Below are 24458 nucleotides of genomic sequence, written 5' to 3'. Positions count from 1 at the left end.
TGGTCTAATCACATCCGTGTGTCTCTCAGACCACGTCGAGCATCCTTCGGCTCCAAAGAGGCGATGAGAGGAGGAGATTCCGTGACCCACCAACTCACCAAGAAGCTACAACACCTGAAGAAGAAAATCAAGCAGTTTGAAGAGCAGTTTGAGAAAGAGAGGAACTACAAGGTAAAAATATACTTTTGAAATCATGACGTGATTACAACTTGAATACATGACCTCATCCGTGAACACGATTTGCATCAGGTAGTTTTTCATTGGCATTGGTGGTGAAGACAACAACTCCCATGATCCCACGCTGCTTCACGACATCATCACTCTTGGTCTTTTGGAATTGTTTTCATTGAGAGACCCCTAGAGGCCGAAATTACACATTGTATGTTTAAGTACTAATTTTCAAAAAGCCTGACTGAAACAACCACAACATCTTACACACTGTCAACGACTTCTACTTTATTCAGGACATTTCTGGCTGCATCAGATCTACACAGACAGAAATCTTGATGATTCAAGTCTTTCAAAATTTTGTGTAAAACACAAGCGAACGGTTCTGACCTTTCCAACTAAATACCAACTCTCTCTGCTCCTCCTCTCTGCACAGCCCTCTCATGGAGACAAGGCAGCTAACCCCAAAGTCCTCAAATGGATGACCGACCTCACCAAGATCCGCAGGCAAATTAAAGGTAGAACCTCCGCTCTTTTTCCTGTGAACACGCGTGTGTGTCAGGGTTTGAATGTCTGTGTGCCATCCTGTTCCGTGCTGGACACCTTGACCCTCCCCACTCCTAACCTTTGACCTTTGTAACAACATTGCATGTATGCTGGATTAACTCACACAAGCAGACACGCATGTCCCATAGATTGACGTGGCTTTCATATGCGTGGCTCCTACCCTCCGATGTGCTGGTGCGTCCTTGTATACCCACATTCATGATCTGAGGAGAGTTCAGTCAGGTGAAAATGTGGGAAACACTGTGTAATGAGTAAAAGATCAGTAACGTAACTTGAAATGTGGTCGTGCAGGTTTCTGCTCTGTGGTTACCTGGTGTTCATTCTTATTAAATGAACAGTAAAAGGGGGTAATCTAAACTTTTAGAAGCAAAGAAACTGAATCTGATAAATAAGAATCTATTTGTACAGTCTCTCTGTCACAGTCCCATCGTTTCACCGAACTGAACGAACCCTTTGACACTCGTCCACCTCCTCTCTGTGAGGTGACGTCTCTCCTCTCCGGAGAACGAAGTGGCCGAAACATTTCTCTCTCTGTTTCAAATCTAAATTGAAAATCAACAATAACGCGAGCACCCGCTCTCCATTTTCCTCCCTCCTCCTCCAATCGCCCAACCACCGATTGATTGATTGATTGACTGACCGATCGGCCAACCAGGACGCCAGCACCACCTTTTACCCAGAAGCACGCTGAGGCACCAGGCTTTGCTCCATTCACACAGACGCCACCATGCTCCCTCCTCCTCCCCTTCCTCCTCCTCCTCTATCTGCCCTCCTCCCCATCACACACTCACCCCCCCACGTCACTCCTACTCAGGCCTGAACTCTAGACCGTTTCACCTCAGTAAGTACCAACCCCTCAGTAAGTAGACCTTACATACACTCCTGACAGTGACAATGAGGCGGCTTTGTGCCGGCATCTTGCTGCTTTGTTTTGGTGTGTTTCCTGTTGAAACAGCATGTCGGCACGGGGATGTTTGAACAGAGGTGTCTCTCAAAAATGTCAATGTGATTTGCCGAAGGGGGTTTTTATTGGGTGTTTATTGAGGAACAGACATGTTTAGATGTGGAAGTGTGTTGTAGTTCTTTCTCAATGATGTAGATATTATCACGCTGTGACAAAATTACAAACAATACCATCTTGGAGGTGATAACAGATACAAATAAACTGTTCAGTGTTTATCTCAGTTCACTCTGGATACCAAGTGTCTCTGCCTGTAGTTGTAGAGATAACGCAGAATTTCTAGGGTTTTTCTCTACTAGGCCACTTCTCCTTATCTTTACTTATGGGGAGGTGTGAGTAATTCTGGAACTCTTAATATTCCTTCTTATCCGTCGTACTTGACATTGAAGTTTTCTTTACTATGATCTTGAAGTACAAACCTGCAGAAACCCTCCACTATGTCTCAGTGTGTAACCATGAACATTTAGAACTGTACTGTCAGAATCAGGAAGTGTTCAGGAAGTGGTTTTTGCTTCTTTGTATGGTCTTCTACTTGATGTGGTGGTGTGTGTTTTTGTTCAGGGTGGGGGGGTGTGTGTGTGTGTGTGTGTGTGTGTGTGTTTAAGCATATGAGCGTTCCTTCTCCACCTCAGCTCTCTGTTAAACTCCTGCATGTCCTATCTGATCGTCCTATCAGAGGTTGACTTCAGGATTCATTCTGTCTTTTTCTTTAACCACTTTCTTTGTCAGGGTTCCTTCTCTGCCACACTCCCTCCATCTCCTCCTCTTTTTTTCCCTCCTTCCTCATGACTTTGTACCTCCATCCTCAGATGCCAAACACCGTGCAGAGAGCGAGCTCGGCCCTCAGACTCGTCCTCGGAGCAACACCTTGCCCAAGAGCTTTGGCTCGACACTGGATCAAGGCACCCATGATGCAGCGGGGGACGTTAAAGGTTCGCATCCCACCAGGGAGGAAACACTGGAGCTGATCCAGTGCAGGGTCAAAGGGAAGAGGCAGGAGGACGGATGGCCTGATGACATCAAGGTGAGGAGTCGATACTTTTTCATCTGGGATTGAATAAGACCCTTTTTGTGGTACTACTGCGACTTATACAGATGCTGCTCATCCATTTAGTACTTCAGTAGTACTCATATCAGTAGTTTTTTTATTTTAAAGAAAAAGAAACATCTTTAACATTATTTCTGTGAAAGTTTGACTTCTACATCCTTTAATTCTGAACAACAGATCAGATGATGCTGTAACCATTTCACACTGAATTTATGAACACACCCATTACAATCAGCTGACTGACAGTTACTTAACATGTTTGTATAATTTATTTAGGCTTCAGGCAAGTCAATGAACTGAAATAGAAGTTACAACAGTAATGAACTGTGTCTTTGTTCCTGTAGAAGATGACCAAAGAGCAGTTGTCCTGTGAGAAGACGGTCCTGCAGAAGAACCTGCTGCACTACGAAGGCCTGCACGGTCGACCGGTAACTCACCAACATCACCAACATCACCAGCCCTGAGCAGATTCAGATCAAAACACACGTTCAGACCTTTTTCTAATCGGCTCTTTGTGTCTCAGGCGACCAGAGAGGAGCGTCTGGTGGTGAAGCCTCTCTACGATCGCTACAGACTCGTCAAACAGATGCTCACCAGAGTCTGCATCACACCGATCACAGTAAGATCACACAACGTTACCACCATTAAACCTGTGTGCGTCTGCTCTTGTTAATGTCTGTCCCATTAAACTTGTGTAAATGTCTTCCTGTGATAACCATCTCCCCTCCCTCAGGTGTCCCCCTCCAGTAAGAGGCGGAGTCAGATCCTCCAGCCAATCATAGAGGGAGAAACTGCTCATTTTTGGGAGGAGATCAAAGAGGAGGAGGAGGAAGAGCGGAAAGGAGGTGGTGGAGCAGAAGAAGAAGAGAAGGAGGAGGAGAGGGAGGAGGAGGACGATGAGGAGGAGGAGGAGGAGGGAGAAAGCAGCGGCGGTGAGATGCAGAGCTCTGAGGTCATCATGGCCGTCGACCTCGTGACCACGACCGACAGGCAAGTGAGGAGCCAGGACCAATCAGACCAACAGAGCGACTGTCCAATGAGAGCCAAGCTGGAGGAGGGGTCGGGGAGGCTGGCGCTGGACCTGCGACTCTCCAGCTCCAACGCTTCGTCCATGTAAGAACAAACACACACACACACACACACACACTCATTCTCTTAATGACAAGTTCACACTACACAACTTTTACAGTCGGGGGATCGTTCCCACTAAACGACTGACTATCAACATGCAAAGAACACGTCCTTCATCTTCTATTTGAGATTCAGTTCTGGTCGAATGTGGTTCAAATTATTATGGTCAACGATCAAAATGAAATCGATGTCTACGATACAGCCCCTTCCATTTTATTTCTTTAGAAACGAATGACCCACACAAGATTTGTCAAAAACAGCCACAGTTGTGAGAGTCAGGAAATGTTTTTAATGTTATTAAAAAAAAAAGCAAGTGTGTTTTAAACAAGTGTGTTTTAAACAAGTGTGTTTTAAACAAGTGTGTTTTAAACAAGTGTGTTTTAAACAAGTGTGTTCATGAAACTGTCATTAAATGCAAGAACAACAACAAGTAGTATTTCAACTATCACCTTTATGTGGTCAAGTTTCTATGGCAACGACTGTTGAAGAGATTATTTCTGGCAGTGATAGTTAATTCCTGTGGGCGTCAGGTGATTGACAGCATCAGATCCAAACACAGTTTTCTGCTGAGCTACGACTTCAAACAACGGTTGAGGCGGTTTGGATAAATTGATTTAGTTTTTATATTTTCCTCCTTCTTCTTGTGGGAGTAACAGATGTTCACTTCACTTCCTGCCCCCGACTCTTTATTTATGGGTCAATAACCAACTGGCTCCTGTTTGGGGCAAACAAATTAAAATGATCTAAAAGTATTTGAGCTTCAGAACCGTCCCACTTTGGGATTTGAACTGCAGTTCAGTGAAGTATTAGTTTCATGACTCATGAAGTGTAACTGCGTCCTCGTACAGGCCAGAGCTGCTGGAACAGCTGTGGAAGGCCCGAGCAGAGAAGAAGAAACTGAGAAAGACCATCAGAGAGTTTGAGGAAGATTTCTATCAGCATAATGGAAGGTAGGTGGGACACACACACACACACACACACACACACACACACACACACACACACACGTCTCACCCCTGATCTGACATTAAACATAAATAGATCTTTTCTGCATAGTTTATTCTCTTATAGAAGTTTTCACATCAAATCATTCTGGCAACATAAATGTCATGACAGATGGTCAAAGCCTGTGAAAAGCTCAGCCGGCTCCTCGGCCAAACCGTTAATCAGCTCCAGATTAAACAATGAATCAGTCTTGGATCTGAGCGTTGACTCCAGTCACAGCTTCTGTTCTTTCATGTGAGAAGCTGTTCAAGATGGAGGATCACGGATGTCAACAAATATGGCGTCCAAAGACAGATGTTACTTACACTTCATGTCTGATGGTCATTTCTCTTCCTCTGCCTCACGTCTGTTCCATTGAATCTATAATAATAATAATACTAATAATAATTCTGCCCCTCTGTGGACATCGACCTTGTGCTCCAGAGCTAACTCTCCCCTCTCTGTGCTGCTGTAGAAACGTTCAGAAGGAGGACCGGGTGCCGATGCTAGAGGAGTACAGAGCGTACAAGAGGATCAAGGCCAAACTCCGCCTCCTGGAAGTCCTAATCAGCAAACAGGATTCCTCCAAATCCATTTAGGCCCTCCCCTCCTCAGACACCTGCCAATCAATCAACGCACACATCAGCCGTCATCACTGAAGTCCAGCCGTCTGCCGGACGTCATCGCACCCCCGAGGATTTCATCGAACGCTCCTGTGACCACAAGACGACTTCGCGGCCACTGCTCGGTGCTGCAGTCACGTCACAGAGAAACTAACGGAGGGACAGTTCAGGCAGGAAGTTCTGAAATACTTTGATTTACTTTCACAGTCGGAGGATTTTCTGGAAACAGGAGATTTTACAGTCACATTTTAGAGACGGAATCTGTTCTTCAGCTTCAGGAACCCAAGTAAAGTTTAGTTTTTAGTTTGTCGAACTGTCTGATTCACTCAGACTGACGCTGTTCGTGTACAAGTATGTGTGCAGCATTTATTCAGACTGAAACCCAACACTGGATGTTGGTACCAGTATCAGAACGAGGGAAGAGAGTTTCTTCCTGAATACTCAATAAGTTATAAGTAATTAACAAGTAAAATATTTAAAATCAGAACTCTGGCCTTCAGGCTCAACATCACCTTTAAGACTCCACATTTAAATCTGCTCATTCACATCAGGCCTTTAAACGAGTCTGATGTTCTTCATTAAGATCTTTGAATTATTCTTTGAGAAATGGGCAAAAAATGTAAAAAACGCAACGTAAAAGACAATTTGCCAAATCTTCGAGTCTTGTGGAATAAAATCACAACTTGAATTAATAATCACTTTTAACAGCTGAGTAGTTTTTGCTACTCGAAGCTACTGGGACTGTTTAGTCGGCTTTTAGCATTTTGATCAGAAAAGTGTTTTTTCTAAAGCTCAGTTTTAATTTACGCTCGTACAAGTTGTTTCCTGTGACTCGACTGCAGCAGCGCCCCCTGCAGTCAAACCTGAAATCACTCCAGTCAGACTCAGCCGATCTCCTGCTGCCTCATCTGACGCATATCATCGGAAACACGGCCGCAGTTTAAAAACACAGCAAAAAGAATCTTCTTCATTTATCTCCATCGTCGTCGTCATCCCACCAACTCGACGTTAGACTTTGCACTTGACTTCTCGTTTCCTCGTCTTCTGAGGAAAAGTTAAAAACATTCTGACTTTTTTTAATTTCAGGAACTTTTCTGTCGTCGATCTTTGTTTGTTTCCTTCATGCTGAGGAATCTCGTGGGGACGGCTCGAGGACTTAAAGACGCTCTTCACTCAACACACGTCTGTTTGTTTTTGTTTGGGACGTCGTTCGGTGTAAGACGTTCCTCTTTAGCGTCACGTCAGGGAGGCACGATTTTAAACCTAATCTTAAAACCGGCCTCCCTGGTGCGGAGCGATTGATTATTTTATTCTCCCGGTGAAACTTTGACATCTTCATGTTCCGACTGGTTTTAAAATTAATTCACTAAGTTTAAAAAGAAGTTTGTTCATGTTATAAAATAAACTGCACACGTTTGTTTGAGACACTGATGTTCACGTTGAAGGAAAAATAATCTGTCGCGTTTCAAGGGAAAACGAACAATTCTCCATTTTCCTTTTCATTTCTTTGTTCTTCATCATTTCTTTTTTACTTTTTTGTGTCAGTTTTGTCAGAAGATGTACAGCAGGTCGGCTTGAGGTGAACTTTAGTTTCCCATGATCCTCTTGTAAAAATGCTGCTTTTAGGTTTTAAGTCTGAACTTTCTAAAAGCAGAATTAAACTCAAGATGTTCACAGGAAACAGTCGGACGCAGATCAGGAGATTTGGGTGGTTCTAGAGATCATCTGGAATATCGTGCACTGGTTATGGACGTAGTTCTTGTTTTTCAGTTAAACTTGTTCAGAGGGATGATGGGTGATAAACGCTGAGAAGAGGAGCCGGTGTTTGTTTTACGTTGCTGCTGCTTCTCTAAAAAACCAAAAGAATGATGGTTACAGGTGTGACCAGGTCTGATGTCCAGGATCAGGTGTCGTTAAAAAAACTTTGGTTGTTCCCTGGTTGAGATTTTCCCCCGCTGGGATTTTTAGCTTTAAAGGCTTTAACGTGTGGATGAGCACTGATTTTAAGCATCTGTGGTTTAACTGGTATTTTTCCCGGGACGCTGAAGGTCTGAATAGATTCATTAATGTCACGTTCACGTCACAGAGAAGAAGTTAAACCTGCTGTGTTTCGTGTCCTCGGTCAAACCTGCAGCTCCGGTGAAGTTTCATTTCCTGCTGGCGGGTCAAATGAGGGCAGGCGAGGGGGGGGAGTTTGTCATTTTCTTCTTCTGTGATGCTGCGTCGTCGTGAGTAAGATCAGAGTCAAGATGTCACAATGTGATTTAAAAAGTGGGAAGAAGACATTTCCAACAGTTGCTACATTTTGGCTTCAGCTGGTGAGTTCGTGAAGCGATCGTTCTATTATCAGAACCTGAGTCGCTGTTAACTGAGGAAGGTTTCAGCTGTCGAGGGCCGGCGAGACTTCATGTGCTTTTCTTACTGTATCGTTGTAGATTTACCTGCCAGAGTCCGAGCGACTGCAGCCGACGACAGACGTGAGGGTTTGAAATCAAAGTTCTGAACGAGACTTAAAGTTGGCGTTTGAACAAAAATGGGCGAGGGAGGTGCGGTGTGTGTTTGTCGGCACGGTAACGGAGGTCATTTGTAAAAAGACGTTATTTGCACAGCATTCACAGAATGCAGCCCTATTGTGTTTTTTTTTTTTTTTTTCATTTGTATTTCTAAAAATGAAGCACTACTTCTATATAAATATAAATATATCCTGTACATAAAAAAAAAAACACCCGAAGGAATGAATGTCAGAAATGTTTAAATTATTTCAAACATTGCGTTTGGCTCCCCCTTTTGGTTATAATTATATTTGTGATGCCCAGAGAATGTGTTTTTTGTAATAATATCACTATGAATACTACTATTACTATCATACCAGTTCTTTTGTGTGATGATTCCGATGATAATAATCCTTTTGTATCTACTCACTAACTGTAAAACCAGCTGTAGAAGTTAGTCTGGCACTGTGTGTGTGGCTAATCCAACATGAACCTGCTCTGTTCCTCCTTTACTTTGTCAGTCTGTGTAAAATACGTTGAACTAGAATCAGTACTGTAGTCAGCTTGCATGGCAAACGAGAACATAATAGTGCAAAAAAATATATAAATATCATTGTTTCTGTTTTTTGTGCCATGAAGACGCAGCAATAATAAAAGTGTGTGGAGGTTTTACAGTATCGGGTCATGATGAGTTGCATCGACTGTGTGAATATCTGAGGTACTTTTTTTTTTAGTTTTTTACATAGGTTGACTTTAACACACTCTGTTCTGACCTCTGTTGTCAGCATAATGTTCATGAAAAACAACTAAACGAGAATTTGACATAAAGAGCGATTGAGAAGCCAGCGCAGGACGAGTCATATCTGAAAACATTCCAGTTTTTATCCTAAAGTTAAAAAGTGGAAACAATTTGTCGTTTTTCTTTTCTGGTTTTTGAATTCCCATTCTCTCGGCGCCTCAGTTTCTCTTTTGTTTTACATTGTGCTTGCAACAGAGTGGTACAACGTCACATGTGGTTCTCACGTCGTAAACTGTAAATGTGTCCTGTCAGTGTACAGTTTGTTTCATCTCACCCGTGTGACGTCGGTGCACGGTTGTTTCTCTCACACTCACACACACACACACACGGAGGTTTCGCAGCAGAGGTCGGAGTCAAAGACGTCTCACAGGTCACAGCAGCTCCTGAAAGAAACGATCAGTTCTTTTAGTCGCAACAGGAACAGAAGACGTCGATTATCCATCTTACAAATCTGTGAAGGGACTTTTCAGTTCATAGAGGCCTTAATTTTTAAAGGATCAGTGCTTTTGTTTCTTTCCGACTCAAAGCTGAAGATAACGGAGCTGAGGAAACAGATTTGTTCTGCCAGGGTTTCGATTCCTCTTCTGTTCACAAACTCCAGTGAATTTATTTAAACTCACGACGTCTTCGACGATGAACTTTGCTGCTGCTCCTCCTGCTCCTCCTCCTCCACGTGTTTCATCACATGAATATATTGTATGTACTGTGTGTAATTGTTTTCATACTTTGTGAATGCTTATTTTCCCTGTTATTTCTTCATTAACAAAAACGATGAGAAAATACAATCAGTAACATTTACACATGAAAATAAAAATGACAAGCTTGCCACATCAGTTCTCCTCTGTCTTCTGTCAAACGAACCAAAGACCAGTTTCAAGATAAAACTTCGCTCTGTGTTAAATGCTCGACGATGCAGCAGCTGATCGATCGAACATTAAACTGTTTTGATAAAAGACTCAATATTTTAGACATTTTTTAACAAATAAATGTGATGACTTGATTGATTTCTTCACCGTCTATGAACATCCACTGCGTTTGGTCAGATAAAATTTAAACATCGTCGGTCTGTGGGAAACTAGAACGGAAACATTTTTATCATTATCCGACAGTTCAGTGGCAAAATTTACAGAAAAAATGATTGCAAACATAAATAAAATCTAAATATTCAGAGAAATAAAAGAATGAGAAAAACTAAATTAAGTCTCAAATAGTTCGAAACAGATTTATGTTATTGCCAAATAAGTTAAGAAGAAATAATAAATTTGAAATAATAAATTTGAACTGCTCATTCAGTTTGTTTTGCTCACTTTCATTTAGTTATTTTTAACTTTGTGAATTAAATCAGGTTGTTTATGTTTTTTTCTCATGAGAATTTATCTGTTTTCACCAAAACATAATTTTGGCCTTTGGAATTCTTAATATCTCTTTTTCATAGAAACAGTTGCAGCAATTTTGAAACGAATTAAAGTTTTATTCTATTATTGCTTCATGTTTCACTCAAGTTGTCAGCAATGTAGAAAAGTTACTGGTAAATGTCGCCGTCTAGGGGACTTTAAAAGAATTACCGCCCTGCAAATGTTAGCCTGCACCGATGGTGAAATATCTGTCTACATGGTTTTTCTTTCCAAACTCATGTGACGTCACCGCGACCTTTGACCGCTGATATCAATGATATCAATAAATCTTTGTGTTCAACTGATCAAATCTTTAAGAAAAGTCTCTGAAGGCAGATTTGAGAAACATTTTCTGTGAGTCCACTGTTACCACGACCTTTAACCTTTAACCACCAAAATCAAATCACGTCAGTCTTGACCCCAAGTGAAGGTTTGTGCCAAATGTTGTGAAATTCCCAGTTATGGATTTTTTTCAACATTAAATTAAAACATAAATCGCATCTTGTCTGTATCGTTTACTCGATTAAATAATTTTTCTTCTCTGCAGACACTGACACCTCGGTGAAAGACTCAAATCCACTGATTTTTGTGGCGTTTAATTGTTTCTACCTCATGAAGCTTGTCCGACACTCGTCCTCATAAAAAGCTCAGACTGTGACTGCAGACGTTCAGATCCCAGGCGAAGCAGCAACGTGACGTCCAGATCCTCGGGTGGAGATTTCCTCAAACAAGCATTCAGTGGTTCCTCATTTACAGCGTCTCCAGTGAGTTTTATACTGAAACCAACCGACAGAGAAACGTGAATGTATGATTGTAACACGGACGGAACAAACGTAGAACACATGACGTGTGAATGAAGTAAACATCCAGACACAAGAGTTTAGTCTTGAAAGATTTTATATTCTTCTTTGTCAGGAGGATTTTAAAATGGCAGCAGGTCGAGTTTCTCTGTGATTCTTAGAAGATTTTAGACAGAAATGAGAAAACGTTTCATCAAATAACTTCTAATAATCTCTTTTCTTTAGCTATGGCACCAGTCAGTCCGTCTGCTAAATACACTACAACTAAAACAAACCCACGTCCTCTGAATGAACTTTATCAGACAACATCAGTGGAACTTTGTCAGGATGAGGTATGAAATGCAAATCTCAATAAATGCTCTAGAAACAATTGGACCAAAACAATAAATAGAAAATTTTAAACCTGCATCTTTTTCATTTGACTGTTACAGCTGAATTTCTACAGTGCATTTTGACACACGCTCTTAAACAGTGAACACAAATAATTCACCCTCTCAGTTTGTTACTTAGCGATAAAAACGCTCAGTGGCACATTTCTCGTGAAGTTGTTGGCCTCTACGTGTCGACGTTAGCGAGCTCGATCGACAGCGGAGACGATCTGACGGCAGCAGGTCAGAGATCCAGTCGCTCGGAGACAAGCGGACGTCCGCTCCGCGTCAGTCAGTGCAAGTGTGAAGTGCATCAGTAGTGTGTCGTCAAAGAGCCGAGACCTGCTGTGTTGAATCAGATCGACCACACAATCTCAAAAATATTAAATATGATCATTTTGCATATAATACGCTTTTAACATTCTTTAAATTATCTTGCAGCTCACTGCGTCTCTAGGTCGAGAACATCTGTCTGGCAACAGCTGGTTTTCATTTAGCAGCTGGAGCCGCTGACGATCGGCACAGGAATCCGAAAAAAAACAAAAAATCTCAAAATCAAGCTGAAGAACCAGTTGCCAGAAGCTCGTTTATCTCATAAGATCTGTGGCAAGTCTAGTATTTTTTTTTTTTTAAAAGGCTCTGTGATGTGCTCAGGTCTCCAGAACGCTCCTTCAGCAGCCAATCGAGTCACACTTCCTGGTTGTAGCAGCACCTTTATCGCTGGAAGCAGAGTTCATCAACAGTGAGGTGGTGGTGGTGTCTCCGTCCGCTGGTGTTTTGAAGTTTTCAGCTCCTCAGGTTTGATTCCATCCATCAAAGGATTTCCACCTTTGAGCATCTGAAGCTTTTCTCCGTTTCCCGACAACAAGCGTCTCTAACGTCCGAGTGAGTTCTGACGTCGGCTGATGACGCTGCTTCTCGTGTGCTTGCAGTTTGATAAACTTCTCACTAAGACACTGTTCCTTTAAGCCCGCTCTCTTGGGGTATTGCTTCTTATCTTGTGCAACAGTGGAGATCTCTCGGGGCTGTAATGAAAATGGCGTTGAGCAACAAAATCCTGTTTTGGGTAAACGCCGAACTCCCCAACATCCTCCTGGTGACGATCTATCCAAGGTTGTGTCAGATGAGGATTGAGAGCGTCTCATTCGTTGACGACAGCGTCACTTCAGATGACTTCAGATGTCGCTCGGCTGCTGATGCTCTGGAATAACTGTCATAGCGGCTTGTCGATCACTGCGACACCTGGAGGAGAGAGAACGCGACAAAGAGTGAGACCAACGTGAAAACCTTTTTAATATAGTGTTTTGTGATGTTCTGGTACAAGCATCAGAGATGTCTCTTTGGCAAGAACACGGATATATGTGCCGATTTGCCCAAGAAGTATTTCCTGTAGTGTAGCGTTAGCCGGGGGGGGGGGGGTACTCGTGCTGCCAACTAACAACACTAAGGCAACACAATCATCAGGGCTGGTAGCACGAAGCTGTTGAATTATATTGTACAAGACCAGGTATTAGAATCAGGAAAGGAGAGATGGAATCAGTAAATCTCTCATTGTGTTTCCTGTGGTCTGACCGGCTGAGACGTACCTGCGTAGCTTCGTCCGTTGCTCATGTTGGTGGGAATGAGGCTCCACTTGTCTGTGGCCGGGTTGTAAAACTCTACGGACGACAGGTTACAGGAGCCGTCGTCTCCTCCGATCACGTACAGCAGCCCGTTGATGGCACAGACGCCTTGAGGACATGAAACAAGATCCCGTGAAAAAATGAAACTGAATCTGTTGCTCGTAATCATCACATCTGTCATTTGATATTTCAGGAGGTGAGTGTTCAAAGAACGGCTGATATGATCGTTTTAGAAATCTTGAAAACAAAGGATCAAAAATGTTTCTACTTTTTGTGATTTCTTTCTTTTCTTTTCTGTGTGTGAGTGTCTGTGTGTGTGTGTGTGTGTGTGTGTGTGTGTGTGTGTGTGTGTGTGTGTGTGTGTGTGTGTGTGTGTTCTCTGACCTGCGTTTCTCCGACACATGTTCATGTCACACACCAGCCTCCAGGTGTTGGTCAGTGGGTCGTACACCTCGACACTCTTCCTCACTAGAGGTCCGTCATGTCCTCCTGCTGCGAACAGCTGACCACTCAACACCCCCACACCTGGACCAAACACAGGAGGAGGCTCCGCAGTGAACACAGATAAAGTGGAAGGATGAAGTTGTAGCGTGATACCTTCTGATTCAACACTCTTGTGTCTCACTCACTCATTTAAAACGTGTGTGTGTGTGATGTGTGATATCTGAATCTGAAAGATAAAATGGATTCCCAGCATGAAGGAAACATTCTGAGAACAAACTGACGTTCTTCTGAATTAAATACATTTAAATTAAACTGTAACGCTGTTAATCGTGACGACACTGGACTCAATTATAAAAGTTCAACTGCTTCTGATTCTCGTTTGCACAATTACAGACAAAGTCCACTAGGGGGCACTGATCGTGCAAAATTCTGTTGGCAAAAACACAAAGAAGAATTTATTTTAGTACTTTATCAAATTAAAAATTAATATCTTGCATTTGTAAACATAAAGGAAGACTTTTTGTTTTACTGCCTCCACTTTGTTTTATGTACTGGACTGAAGATAATATACTTTTTACAGTAAAATAACAAATAAACATACAATGGCATCTCTGTTTGTGTGTGTGGTGTTTGTGTGTGTGTGTGTGTGTGTGTGTGTGTGTGTGTGTGTGTGTGTGTGTGTGTGTGTGTGTGTGTACCTGCTCCACTGCGTCGTGTGCTCATGTCAGCGACGTAGCACCACTGATCAGCGACAGGGTCGTATTCTTCCACTGTACTGAGACACTGACGAGAAGCTCCATCATAGCCTCCTACTGCGTACAGCTTACCTACACACACACACATTCAAAATTAGCCATGATTGAATTGTTCTGCTTTTGTTGAAATAACACACCTTATAACTGAGGTCACACAGATTTCCCTCTTACCATCAACCACCCCTACACCCACACTGCTGCGTCTCGTGTTCATGGAGGCGACGTAAATCCACTCGTTGGTTTTATAGTTGTAGACCTCAACTGTCGACAAACCTGGACCAGAGAGAAACAAGGAGGAAAAGAGAAAAGAACAGAAAATCTAATTAATCCAAACACTAGTAGGATGGATAAAGAACGTGTGTGTGTGTGTGTGTGCTGATGACATTTTAAATTCAGCTGTAAGATGTGTTACGACAAGAGAAGAGAAGAAGATGGCTCCTGTCTCTTGTGTCGTCAACACTGTAGTAGACAGTTGTGCTAATACAGGGAATCACATCTGCTCAATCTCATGAGCTAATGAGTGAACAGATGAAATCTGATGAGATCCAGTGGACAAAGTGTGGAGTCTTTCATTTCACCTCTCCAGCCTTCACTCATCGTTTTCTCCAGTTCATTTGTAAATAACTGACTATAACTTTTGTGGAAATCTGCTCAGTAGATTTTATGTAATCTTGCTTACAAACGTACAAACAAACAGACGGGGGTGAAAACATAACCTCCAAGGCAGAGATAACAAATCATCAATTAACTGCTGATAAATATTCTAGCAACCCTATAATGTGTATGTACGTGTATGTGTGTGTGTGTGTGTGTCACTGTGTACCTATACTTCCGTTAAAACCCCCCACAGCGTAGAGTAAATCCGCCCACACAGCAGCTCCCAGTGTGCTGCGTCTCTCCTGCATACTCGCTGCCGCACTCCACTGGTCTCTTCCACCGTCGTACACGTCCACCGTCCGCTCCCGCAGGGAACTGTTAAAGCCCCCGACTGCAAACACACGTCCTGCCATCGACACAACACCTGGGAGAGTAGAGAGAAGAAGTTAATTATTAGAAAACTGTAGGATAACGGTAACAGAAGGTGCAAAAATGTTGAAGTTCTTCAATAAACAGTGAAACTCAAAAGCTTCACATCACTAGCTATGCTGCAAAATCCTATTCAGCATGGAATAACTGCACGTGACCATAAAACACAGTCATGCACAAGAAACAAACACGGACCTGCCCGACACCGTCTTGATGGGAGATCAGCTACTTGGTACCAGCGGTCGTCCTGGAAGTCGTAACACTCCACACTGCGAATCGCCTTAGGAGCCTGACCGCCGACTACGATCATCACCTGTAAGTCCCACAAACACAAGATCCCACAAGACAGTTGAATCCATGAACCGTGTTTACAGAACAGAAAGAACAATAACTGACACTGTGAGTTTACGTTGAGAGCAGCTGGGACGTGTTTGTTTTCACCTTGGGGATGCTGATAGGCGTTCTCGGTCGAGTCCTGTCCGTCTTGATGAGGTGCCGCTGGTCGGCAGGCAGCAGGTGATACTTCATTGCTTCTATAAGGAAATCTTTACAGGTGTTGTTGTTCTTTATCAAAGCTTCTTCCTCCACGATCTGAAACAGGGAAACATAACTGTGGGTAATAAATGTGAGCCAGGAGGATATACTGACTAAGTTTCACGTTTCCATCTAAGCTCTGGCTGATCAATTCAGAGATACATTTAATTTAATTCAATTTCTTTTAACAGCCAAAATACGATTGATTTTCATTTGAGCACAACATGCACAATAATCTACTGGGCAGAGGGGAAAAAGTAAAGCGGTGGAGAATTTGGAGAAAGCAGAGGAAGAGCGGAGAATTTCTTCTACCTGCACCAGGTAATCCCTGGACAGTAGTGGAAGTCTGACATGCTCCATCAGTTTGGGCATGTGCTCCAGACGAGCCGGCTTATCGTGCTTGATCCAAGATATCATAGCCTCAAATACCTGGGAGGGAGATGGAGAGCGGTGAGGACAGGAGCACGTATATATGGAACAAGTATAAATAAACGAAGAGGTGAATGTTTGAATCGTAAAAACATTTCTACTTTCAGATATATAAATACTGTGTTTTATCGATGCTGGTACACGTTTTTAAAACTTTTAGTGAGAAAAGGCTTATTCGGGATTAAAGTTCAAAGGAAAAGAATTGAGTTTTAGACTTGAGCGGAATTTTCTCACCCTGACACATCTGGTCAATCTCTAGCTGAAGCTGGGCCTGACTGATGGTTCTGGAAGGTGTGAGGGGAGGGGGGGTTTCAGACTCTGTTCAACAATTTACATGTCTGAAGCTTACAGACGTCCTGAGTGGGATCAAGGTCAACAATCAAACTCACTGTTTGTGTGAAATGCATCGATCAAGGAAGCAGATACTGTTCTTTCAGAGATTGCTTGTACTTCACTCCCAGCTGGACGTCAGCACACTCACTGTATGTGACTTTTACCTTTTTTGTTATACACCCTGTTCTATCTGAAACAGGGCGTGATGTCTTCACCTGAGCCCGTCAGTGATCTTTTGTTTGAAATTCATTGATTTGCATACTCGATCATCTCCTGTGGAGCAGCTACACTGAGGCAAATGAGCGACTGACTACGACTCCTGTTGTGGACAAAGGAACATTATTTAGTTCTGAATTTCAAGAGACAATACCACAGCCTATTGAGCTGACTTCACTTATAACCATACAAACTGTGATTAAGAGCATGTGAGTGTGAAAACCCAAAGTCACTTCAGCCTTATAGTTGTTATTGTGACTTGGAATCTCACCTCTTTAATGACAAATGCAGTAAAGAGATGTGGAAACCTCAGTATCTATAGTTGTTTATTAATCCAGCTAACTTGTAACAGAGAATTCAGTTGAAGCTGGTTGGACACTTCATGGACAGCATGATGAAAGTGTCTGAATCCCTCTGTGTCTCTGTCTGACTGAACAAACCTGACTGTCCCTGTCCTGACAGCACGATGACACACAGATGCTCCTGTTGACTGACTATCAGCATGAAGAGATGTCGTCCTCTGGAATATGTCTGCTGGCGAAAGCCATCTCATCAAAAATGTGTGATGAGGATGTTGGCAGTTAATACACCTGAGATCTTTTACAGATAAATTAATTAGTCAGATGCTTATGGTTCACGATTTTTTTCTTCTTCTTAACATCTTAAAAAAATCTGTTGCTCCTGCATTGATGTGTAATGAGAGGCAGCTTAAAAAAGTGCAATGAGACACTTGGGATCTGTTTCTTTTATTTTTAATTCCTTAAAAAGTACGAAACTCCTTTTTCACCCTAAAGGAAACAGAACTTTGATTAAAGAGTTGAAGTGTGTGTCTGTATTGTGTCATCTGACCTTTTCCTCTGTGGAGACTGTGAGTTTATCACTGGAGATGAGGCTGCACACTTGCTGCAGAGTCAGGCCTAGAAACTCTTCCCCCTGCACCACGTCTGTGAAATGTTGCTCTGAGAGACGCAAACAAACAACTGAAAAGCTCAGTGACATTCAAACACAAAGCTCAACACTGATCAAAGCTCAACATGTTTTTACTTTCTTCACCATTTAACACATTCAGCATCTCATTTTCAACCTCTGTACACGTAACAGATTTCCAAAGGTTTCAGCCTTTTTCAGGGCAGTTACATAAAAGTAGCACCATCACCTACCACATCTCTTATACATGCAGTGGCAAAGATGACTCAGGATTTGTGGTGTGAACAGTGAGAAGCTTACCAGCGTATGCATGGGCCTGATTGAGAAGCTGCATGCATGTGTGCAGGTCGGCGAAGGCTCTGATGCCCAGACAGTTGGTCGGGTGAAGCTGAGATTGCAGGAACTCGCAGCAAACCTGACGAACATCCATCAGCTGGAGGAGACTTGCTGCTGGGAGCAGAACCTGCAGAGAGGACACACATGGGAGCTCTGTTCATATCTGGCATTAAGTCAGCTCACACTTGTCACAAAATGTGAGCACTTGTTATCAGATTTCACTTTCCTGTTCTGTATACAAGTAATTGTGAACATAATTTCTGTTTGCAAGGATCAAATGCCATATTGTTTTTAATGACTTCTGGTGGGAGGCAGGGATGCACTCCTCAAACCTAGACTGCAGGAAATCAAAAGAAGAAGAAGCAATTAATGCTACACTGATGGGGTCTGTTCCAGGGCAAATCTTTCAACCACAACTTGTAAAGTTTCCCCATGTGGAAAGCACATCAGACACTGAGAACACTGGTATGTGTTCACACGGGCAAACAAGTGCTACTGATGCTAATAGACTTTGTGTGCCGTCAATAAATAAAATACTGACATTATTATATGACACTAGATCTCTGCATCTTCTTAGTCTCACATGCTGCAAGAGTCAAGATCCATGAAGGTATTTGTCAGAGTAGTATTTAGATCCTTATGGCTCAACTCTGCTTCACCTAGGGTCTGTTAGCTGGTCAATTAGCAGTGCAGGCAGGTAGGCAGTGTGTGGCTAATAGAGCGTTGCTGGGAGACTCTATCCTTACACACATCCCTACACGTTAGCTTAACTAGGTCAGACTGCCTCTGTCTAAACTCTCACTCTTCTTATGAGTGGGCTTTGATAGCGTCTCCTCTGTGTTCCAGCTGCACGGAAGCCTTGTGTTTCTAAAGAGGAGCATCAGGCCCACTGGAGTTATAAACACAGACGGTACAGTTGGTAGCACAAACAACACATTCACTATCTGGGCACTTTATTAGGAACACTGTGCTAATACTGGGACGGGTCTCTCTGTGCTCTCCGAACAGCCTCAAATCTGTGGCATCGATTCCTACAGAGACTCTGACTTTCATTGATCATTTCACATCAAATTCTGCAGATTTTCCTGCTGCACACTCAGTGTTTCTCACGTCCTACCACATCCCAATGGTGTTCTAGATTCAGATCTTCTGACTGGGGAGGCCACTGACCCAGCGTGAGAAAATGTTTGCTTTGTGATATGGTACACTATCATGTTAGAAGAAGCGATTAGAAGACGGTAAATTGTGGATAAGAGAGATGCACATGTTTAGATGGCATTTAACATAAACATTGATTCGTATTAATGAGCACAAAATCTGCCAAGAAAACACTCCTCACACCACCACCAACGCACGCCTGGATTATTCACACGAGTTGGGCCCATGGATTCATGCTACTGACACCAAACTCTGATCCAACCATCTGTGGCTCTCAGAAGAAATCCAGATTCATCAAACCAGGTTAGAATTTCCAGTCTTTGACTGTCGAGCTTTGGTGAGTCTGTGTCCACAGCTGCTTCACTCTTCTGTTCTTGGATGACAGGAGTGGACCCATACGTGATCTTCCACTGTTGCTTGCTCAGCTCCAACCTGTCTGGCCATTCTCTCATCAACAAGGTGAGTCCATCCACAGAACTGCCTCCCACCATTCTGAGAAAGAATCTCAGGAGATCAGCAGTTTCAGAAACAATTTAACCAGACTCTCTGGCACCACAGTCAGAGTCACTGACACATTTTCCCACTCTGGTGTTTGATAAAGTTCCATGCATGATTTTATGAGACTTGCTGATCCTATATGATAAGCTGACTGGGTAGTTGAGTCAAAAATTGCAATAATTAAGGGATCAGTGAGAAATGAAAAGTAAAATCAATCCTTCACTGAATATTAGCCTCTAGTCAAAACACACACGTCACACATCTGCAAGTGAGCCAATCAGGCAGGCACGCTGCTAACAGTGGGAGGATTTCCTGTCTCTCTCCATGCACACTTCCTGTGCTAATAATCAGAGGAAGTATCCAGCTTGCAGCTTGATCCCGGTGCACGTATTCAACCCTTTAGTCATGCAGTTACAGAAAGTTAATGCCACAGAGATAAACAAGGCCCCAGTCCTGCGCTTTCACAGCAAAGCACATCTCAAGAACATTAGTAGGTCTTACATCTCACTGCAGTAAACATCTGCTCCTCAGGCAGGTTCCTGTCTGAACTTTAACTGAAAAACCAAAGAGGTAAAAGCGATCAGGCCCATGACACAGTAACAAACGGACATCTGTTAAATCATTAAAAAGAATGATAACAGCACTTTACCAACCAGGGATGATACTGTTTTCACATGTTGTCTAAGATGTATCAGACAAATTTATTTTCACTATTTCTGTAGGTTTTTTTTTTCTCTATTCTGTCAGTTCCAAGTTGTTATGATATTTTTCTGTCTTCTGCAGATAGCAATGAGCAAAAACTAAGGTCCACCCACAGAAAAAGGTCAAGAAAACAGCAATAAAACATTTCCCTCAACAACATGGACTGTGTGACTAATGCTCAGTTCAGCATAACCAGTGTTGAAAACAAGGTAAAACCATCATAACATGAGAAACAAGTAAAAGTAAAAACAGGAAAACCCACTACCTCCCCCTACTCTCCTTTTTCATGAATACACGCACACACTTACCTGGACATTGTCTTCTGTGACCTCGATCTCAGCCGTGTAGATGTAATCAACAAGTTTTTTCAGGGTTTGACCGTCCACCTCTCTGATCTCCACCTGATGGGCCTTGCTTTCACTCATATCACCTGCATGTAGAGAGAAAAACACAGTTAAGTAACAAAAACAAAGCGCACACACACCAGATATGATGCAAAGCAAACATAAGTGCGTTCTCACCTGTGAACATGGCACAAAAGTAAGGGCTACAGGACGCCAGGACCACCCTGTGAGCTGGCACTTCAACGCTGCCAGCAATCAGCTGGACATCACACAGCATCTTTTTACTGAGGGATGAAGGGACACAGAGAGACAGAGAGAAAAAACATTCATATGAGTTATCTAGATTTTCTAAATACTTGTGATAATTTGTAAAATAAACATGCAAACATGAGCCAGGAAAAGGATGCATCCATAAAGACAAGTATGTGCAGGGCGGTGTCAACTACCAGGCTTGTACTTAAAGATTCCTATTCAATATATGAATCAAGATTTTTCAATATCAATATATCAACAACTGCATGTGTTGTTTTTAAAACATTTCAGAAGAATGGTACAGAAAAAACCAAGGAAGTGTGTCAAGTCAAGATGCTCAACTTGAAATGCAGCTTCTTGTTTAGTGGGAGCTTTGTACTTTGGCCTGTTCTGGCTCCTGCAGCAGACAAAGTGGACTCTCTGGTGTCTCTTCTGAAATGAATTTCTGCTTGAGATACAGCTGAGTATCGGTCTAATCTAATCTGCTCTAAAAAAAGCACTTCTTCTCAAATGTTTCTTTCAAGCTGTGGCCAGTAACTAGAAATGCGAGCCAGCAGCTTGACTCCAAGGTTCTTTTGAGCTGGCCTTATTGTTAAAAAATGTATCAGCTCCTCATCAGGACATTTCCAGACACATCGTATAAACCTAAGATGACTCCTGTCTGACCAACGAAGCAGATTACAGCCTCCTGACTAGCATATACCTTGGCTGGCCACACTGAAATTGCCATATCCATACAGGTTTCAATTTTTTTTCTCTGTGAGGACAAATATGACTGTCATCAACACACCTCCTCAGGTCGTTCATCAGCTGAAAAGCTTTCCTCATATGCGTCTGATTGAAGGTGTGCATCCCTCCGTTCATCGTGTCCTCCTCCGAGTCCGTGTTGCAGTTTGGACGCTGTGAGGCCGGTGTGGCCACCAGACTGGTGAGACACGAGAACAGTTATACAGACTACTTCATGTTTAATCTATATGGTTATAAACAGAGGATGAGACAGGGGTGATGCACTGGAGGTAGTGACAATAGTAGATTTAGTAAAAGTGAACTGGACATGAGTGAGCACCTCTGGCTTGTTCCTCTGTCAGCACATGTAAGTTATTTCTGAACGCTTGAATAACATCACTGACCCATTCTTCTTTAATAATCCTCGATTCATCATAATCTCCTTTGGTCGTCAGACATTACTGTAGAAACTGCACTATGGACTTTACAATAAGGATCTTATACATTCTTCTAAAACATTTTAATCCAGTGAGGATTTTCCTGAATAGCAAATTATATCTGAGGTCTAAGATCTGCATCACAAAATTGGGATTCTGCATAAAATTTAGCTTTTTATAAAATGAATACATGGTTGGAAGATATGACTCATATAGTACAACATAAAAAGGGGATTCTTTCTAGTTGTGTTCGGCAATTTTGGGGAAAAATTATCAATAAATGAACAGAGTTGATTTATGATCATTTCAGATTTCAGGTCTGTTTTGGGTTGGAGATCAGCTGACAATATCTTTGAAGCACTGCTCAGTCAATTACACAGCGAGAGGCAGAACAACACAAATACTTTTCCGATTACCCAGAGACCACACAGAAGAAAACCTGATGAGGAATTATAACTCTGTCACAGCAATAAAAAAAAATGTAAGTTAAATTTTGGATTTAAACATTTATCCAAAGAGAATCACAGATAACAGAAAACATGAAAATCAATCAGGACCAATGTAACAGGACAAGTGCTTGGTTTTACTTTTGAGCGTTCGTTTAAAACACTGTGCATAAACTACAGTTTATATTATATGAAGCCATTATAACCCATCTCCTGTCCAATGAACAGTTTGGACAAATAATGATGCAGCACTCACACCGCAGGAGGAGCTTTTGTTAAGCTCTTGTCTGTGAATTAAGAAATAACACCAAACAACTTCTTTGAGTATAAAAAAAAAATCAAGATGTGTGTTTGTTTGGAGTTTGCAGTTCCAAGTTGTCAGGTGAGCTAGCTGCTAGCATGGCTAATCACAACACAACATAAGCTCACGGTAGCTTCCGTCAGCTGCCACCGGCGGCTGCCCGTACTGTGGTTAGCACCAATGTTTGGATGCAACTTTACTTTCACTTCAGTGTCCATAAGAAGCGACTTGGTGCCAGTCACCTTCTGTGAACTCGGGCTCTGAGCAGCGTTGCTAGCTAACCCACCGAGGCTAACTAGTCAACAAAGCTAGCTTGAGTTGTTGAGTGTTCTGAGCGCCGCTGCTGGTTTGTGGTCGGTGTGGCCTGAACTCATGTCTGACAAGCAGCGTGAGCCACAGATTCACCGAACAACCCGCCGAGCTGAGCCAACTCACCCCAGCGACACGCCGTCCATCCTCCGTGTCCTCCCCTGGTCCTCCCTGGTCCTCCCTGGTCTCCCCTGGTCCTCCCTGGAGCCACGGAGCGCAGCAGGCATGAGCCGCACGGAGATCCTGTACTGGCGAGAGCACTCACTCCGCTGGAAAAAGGATGTGACTGACTTGGTGTTGGGTCTCATTCAAAAGTTATTGTTCACACAAACACACAAACACTGAAGGTTCAACTGCTCATTACAACAAACGAACAATGGGATTAAATGGGATCATTTTTTATTTTTGTGTTTAAATGCAGTTGTATTATTTGTCTTGTTGCCTTTTCTTTATCTGTGAATTATAAAGATTAATAATGTATACTGTGTATACTTTAACTTTAACTTACACTCATGCACAAATGTAAGGGTCTTTATTTCTACATATGTATATCTTTTATTTCTTTTAGCCTTACTTGATTTTTGGATTGCTATGTTTATTCCTGCTTTTGCTCTTTCACCTATTTCTCAGGGGCTCTATAACGTTTGAATTTACCTCCGGGGATTAATAAAGTTCTTCTGATTCTGATTGTTTTCGTTTTTGAAATGATTTAGATAAAATTATTATTATTATTATTATTAGTTTGTACTATACCTGTCCTGTGTGTTCTTCAGTCTCTATATGTACTAGTTTTGTTGATCTTATCATTTTGATTTACGGAGCAGACCCTATCAAATTGAACTTTGTCTTATCAACTTTGTGTCCTGTGTTTTTAATGAATTTTAATAACGACCTCTGCTTTCAACCCCTAACCCAAACAGGAGAAGGTAAATCCACAGAATAATCAACATTTTTCAATATCGATTAATATCAAGTTACACTGGTGCTTGATTCACGTTTCTTTCCCCAAGCGGACAATATCATCACTTTACAACCTGATTTTTTAGGGTGAAACTGTTAATACTTCTCAGATGTGGGACATGTTAACAGAGTCAAAAACAAACAGGGAGAAGCTGCATTCAGTTTCAAGCATATCAGCAACAAACTCCCGGAGAACTGTGCTCCCCTTTATTATATTTTACTGTTACAAGTCCTAATTGTCATTTCATATTGACATGTCTTTTATACAGTATGTTGTCTTAGTCACTTTTTATGTCTAATGTGCAGCACATTTAATTATTTTGCTCTTAAAAGGTTATTTCCTTGCCATGAAGGTTTAAAGTAAACCC

The 24458-nt window shown here is 42.3% G+C and overlaps 2 protein-coding genes across 17 annotated transcripts in view; one reads left to right on the top strand and one right to left on the bottom strand.

The window, feature by feature from the left end:
- fam13b (family with sequence similarity 13 member B) overlaps positions 1 to 9601 on the top strand; it is a 62847-nt gene extending 53246 nt beyond the window's left edge. For 8 of the 15 annotated variants that reach the window (XM_020082784.2, XM_020082768.2, XM_069531694.1 and 5 more), the window contains 9 exons: positions 30 to 171; positions 605 to 686; positions 1391 to 1576; positions 2506 to 2720; positions 3089 to 3172; positions 3268 to 3363; positions 3478 to 3857; positions 4724 to 4825; positions 5335 to 9601. In XM_020082784.2, coding sequence (XP_019938343.2) covers positions 30 to 171; positions 605 to 686; positions 1391 to 1576; positions 2506 to 2720; positions 3089 to 3172; positions 3268 to 3363; positions 3478 to 3857; positions 4724 to 4825; positions 5335 to 5458 — 1411 coding nt within the window. In that variant the 3' untranslated portion in view covers positions 5459 to 9601. The remainder of the gene's footprint in view (positions 1 to 29; positions 172 to 604; positions 687 to 1390; positions 1577 to 2505; positions 2721 to 3088; positions 3173 to 3267; positions 3364 to 3477; positions 3858 to 4723; positions 4826 to 5334) is intronic. The other 7 variants (XM_069531697.1, XM_069531695.1, XM_069531696.1 and 4 more) reach the window with 1 other exon arrangement.
- A 1445-nt stretch (positions 9602 to 11046) lies between these two features.
- Positions 11047 to 23733, bottom strand: klhl3 (kelch-like family member 3). 2 transcript variants are annotated; one of them, XM_020085833.2, is made up of 15 exons: positions 23257 to 23733; positions 21702 to 21836; positions 20837 to 20943; positions 20624 to 20745; positions 17922 to 18084; positions 17544 to 17653; positions 16029 to 16145; positions 15624 to 15773; positions 15378 to 15495; positions 14980 to 15177; positions 14328 to 14429; positions 14100 to 14228; positions 13342 to 13482; positions 12922 to 13065; positions 11047 to 12577 (listed from the first exon to the last, which is right to left on the bottom strand). In XM_020085833.2, the coding sequence occupies exons 1-15, from the start codon at positions 23436 to 23438 to the stop codon at positions 12549 to 12551; spliced, it is 1947 nt and encodes a 648-aa protein (XP_019941392.2). In that variant the 5' UTR covers positions 23439 to 23733; the 3' UTR covers positions 11047 to 12548. The 2 variants fall into 2 exon arrangements, with proteins under 2 accessions (XP_019941392.2, XP_069387802.1); XM_069531701.1 differs by lacking the exons at positions 20837 to 20943; positions 21702 to 21836; positions 23257 to 23733 and adding an exon at positions 20115 to 20167 and having other exon boundaries at positions 20624 to 20677.
- Between the last annotated feature and the right edge of the window lie 725 nt (positions 23734 to 24458).

Source organism: Paralichthys olivaceus, chromosome 9, assembly GCF_024713975.1.
Source record: "Paralichthys olivaceus isolate ysfri-2021 chromosome 9, ASM2471397v2, whole genome shotgun sequence".
In the NCBI taxonomy this organism is placed as follows: Eukaryota; Metazoa; Chordata; class Actinopteri; order Pleuronectiformes; family Paralichthyidae; genus Paralichthys; species Paralichthys olivaceus.
This window is presented reverse-complemented; position numbering and strand designations above follow the sequence as displayed.

Bases quoted from the DNA above. Each gene is read 5' to 3' on its own strand.
- klhl3 (XM_020085833.2), bottom strand. From the start codon at position 23,438: ATGAGACCCAACACCAAGTCAGTCACATCCTTTTTCCAGCGGAGTGAG. The intron at 21,837-23,256 runs GTGAGTTGGCTC...GTGTCTCACCAG, and splicing joins ATGGACGGCGTGTCGCTGGG to TCTGGTGGCCACACCGGCCT. The intron at 15,496-15,623 runs GTGAAAACAAAC...TGGGACTTACAG, and splicing joins CGCCTATCAGCATCCCCAAG to GTGATGATCGTAGTCGGCGG.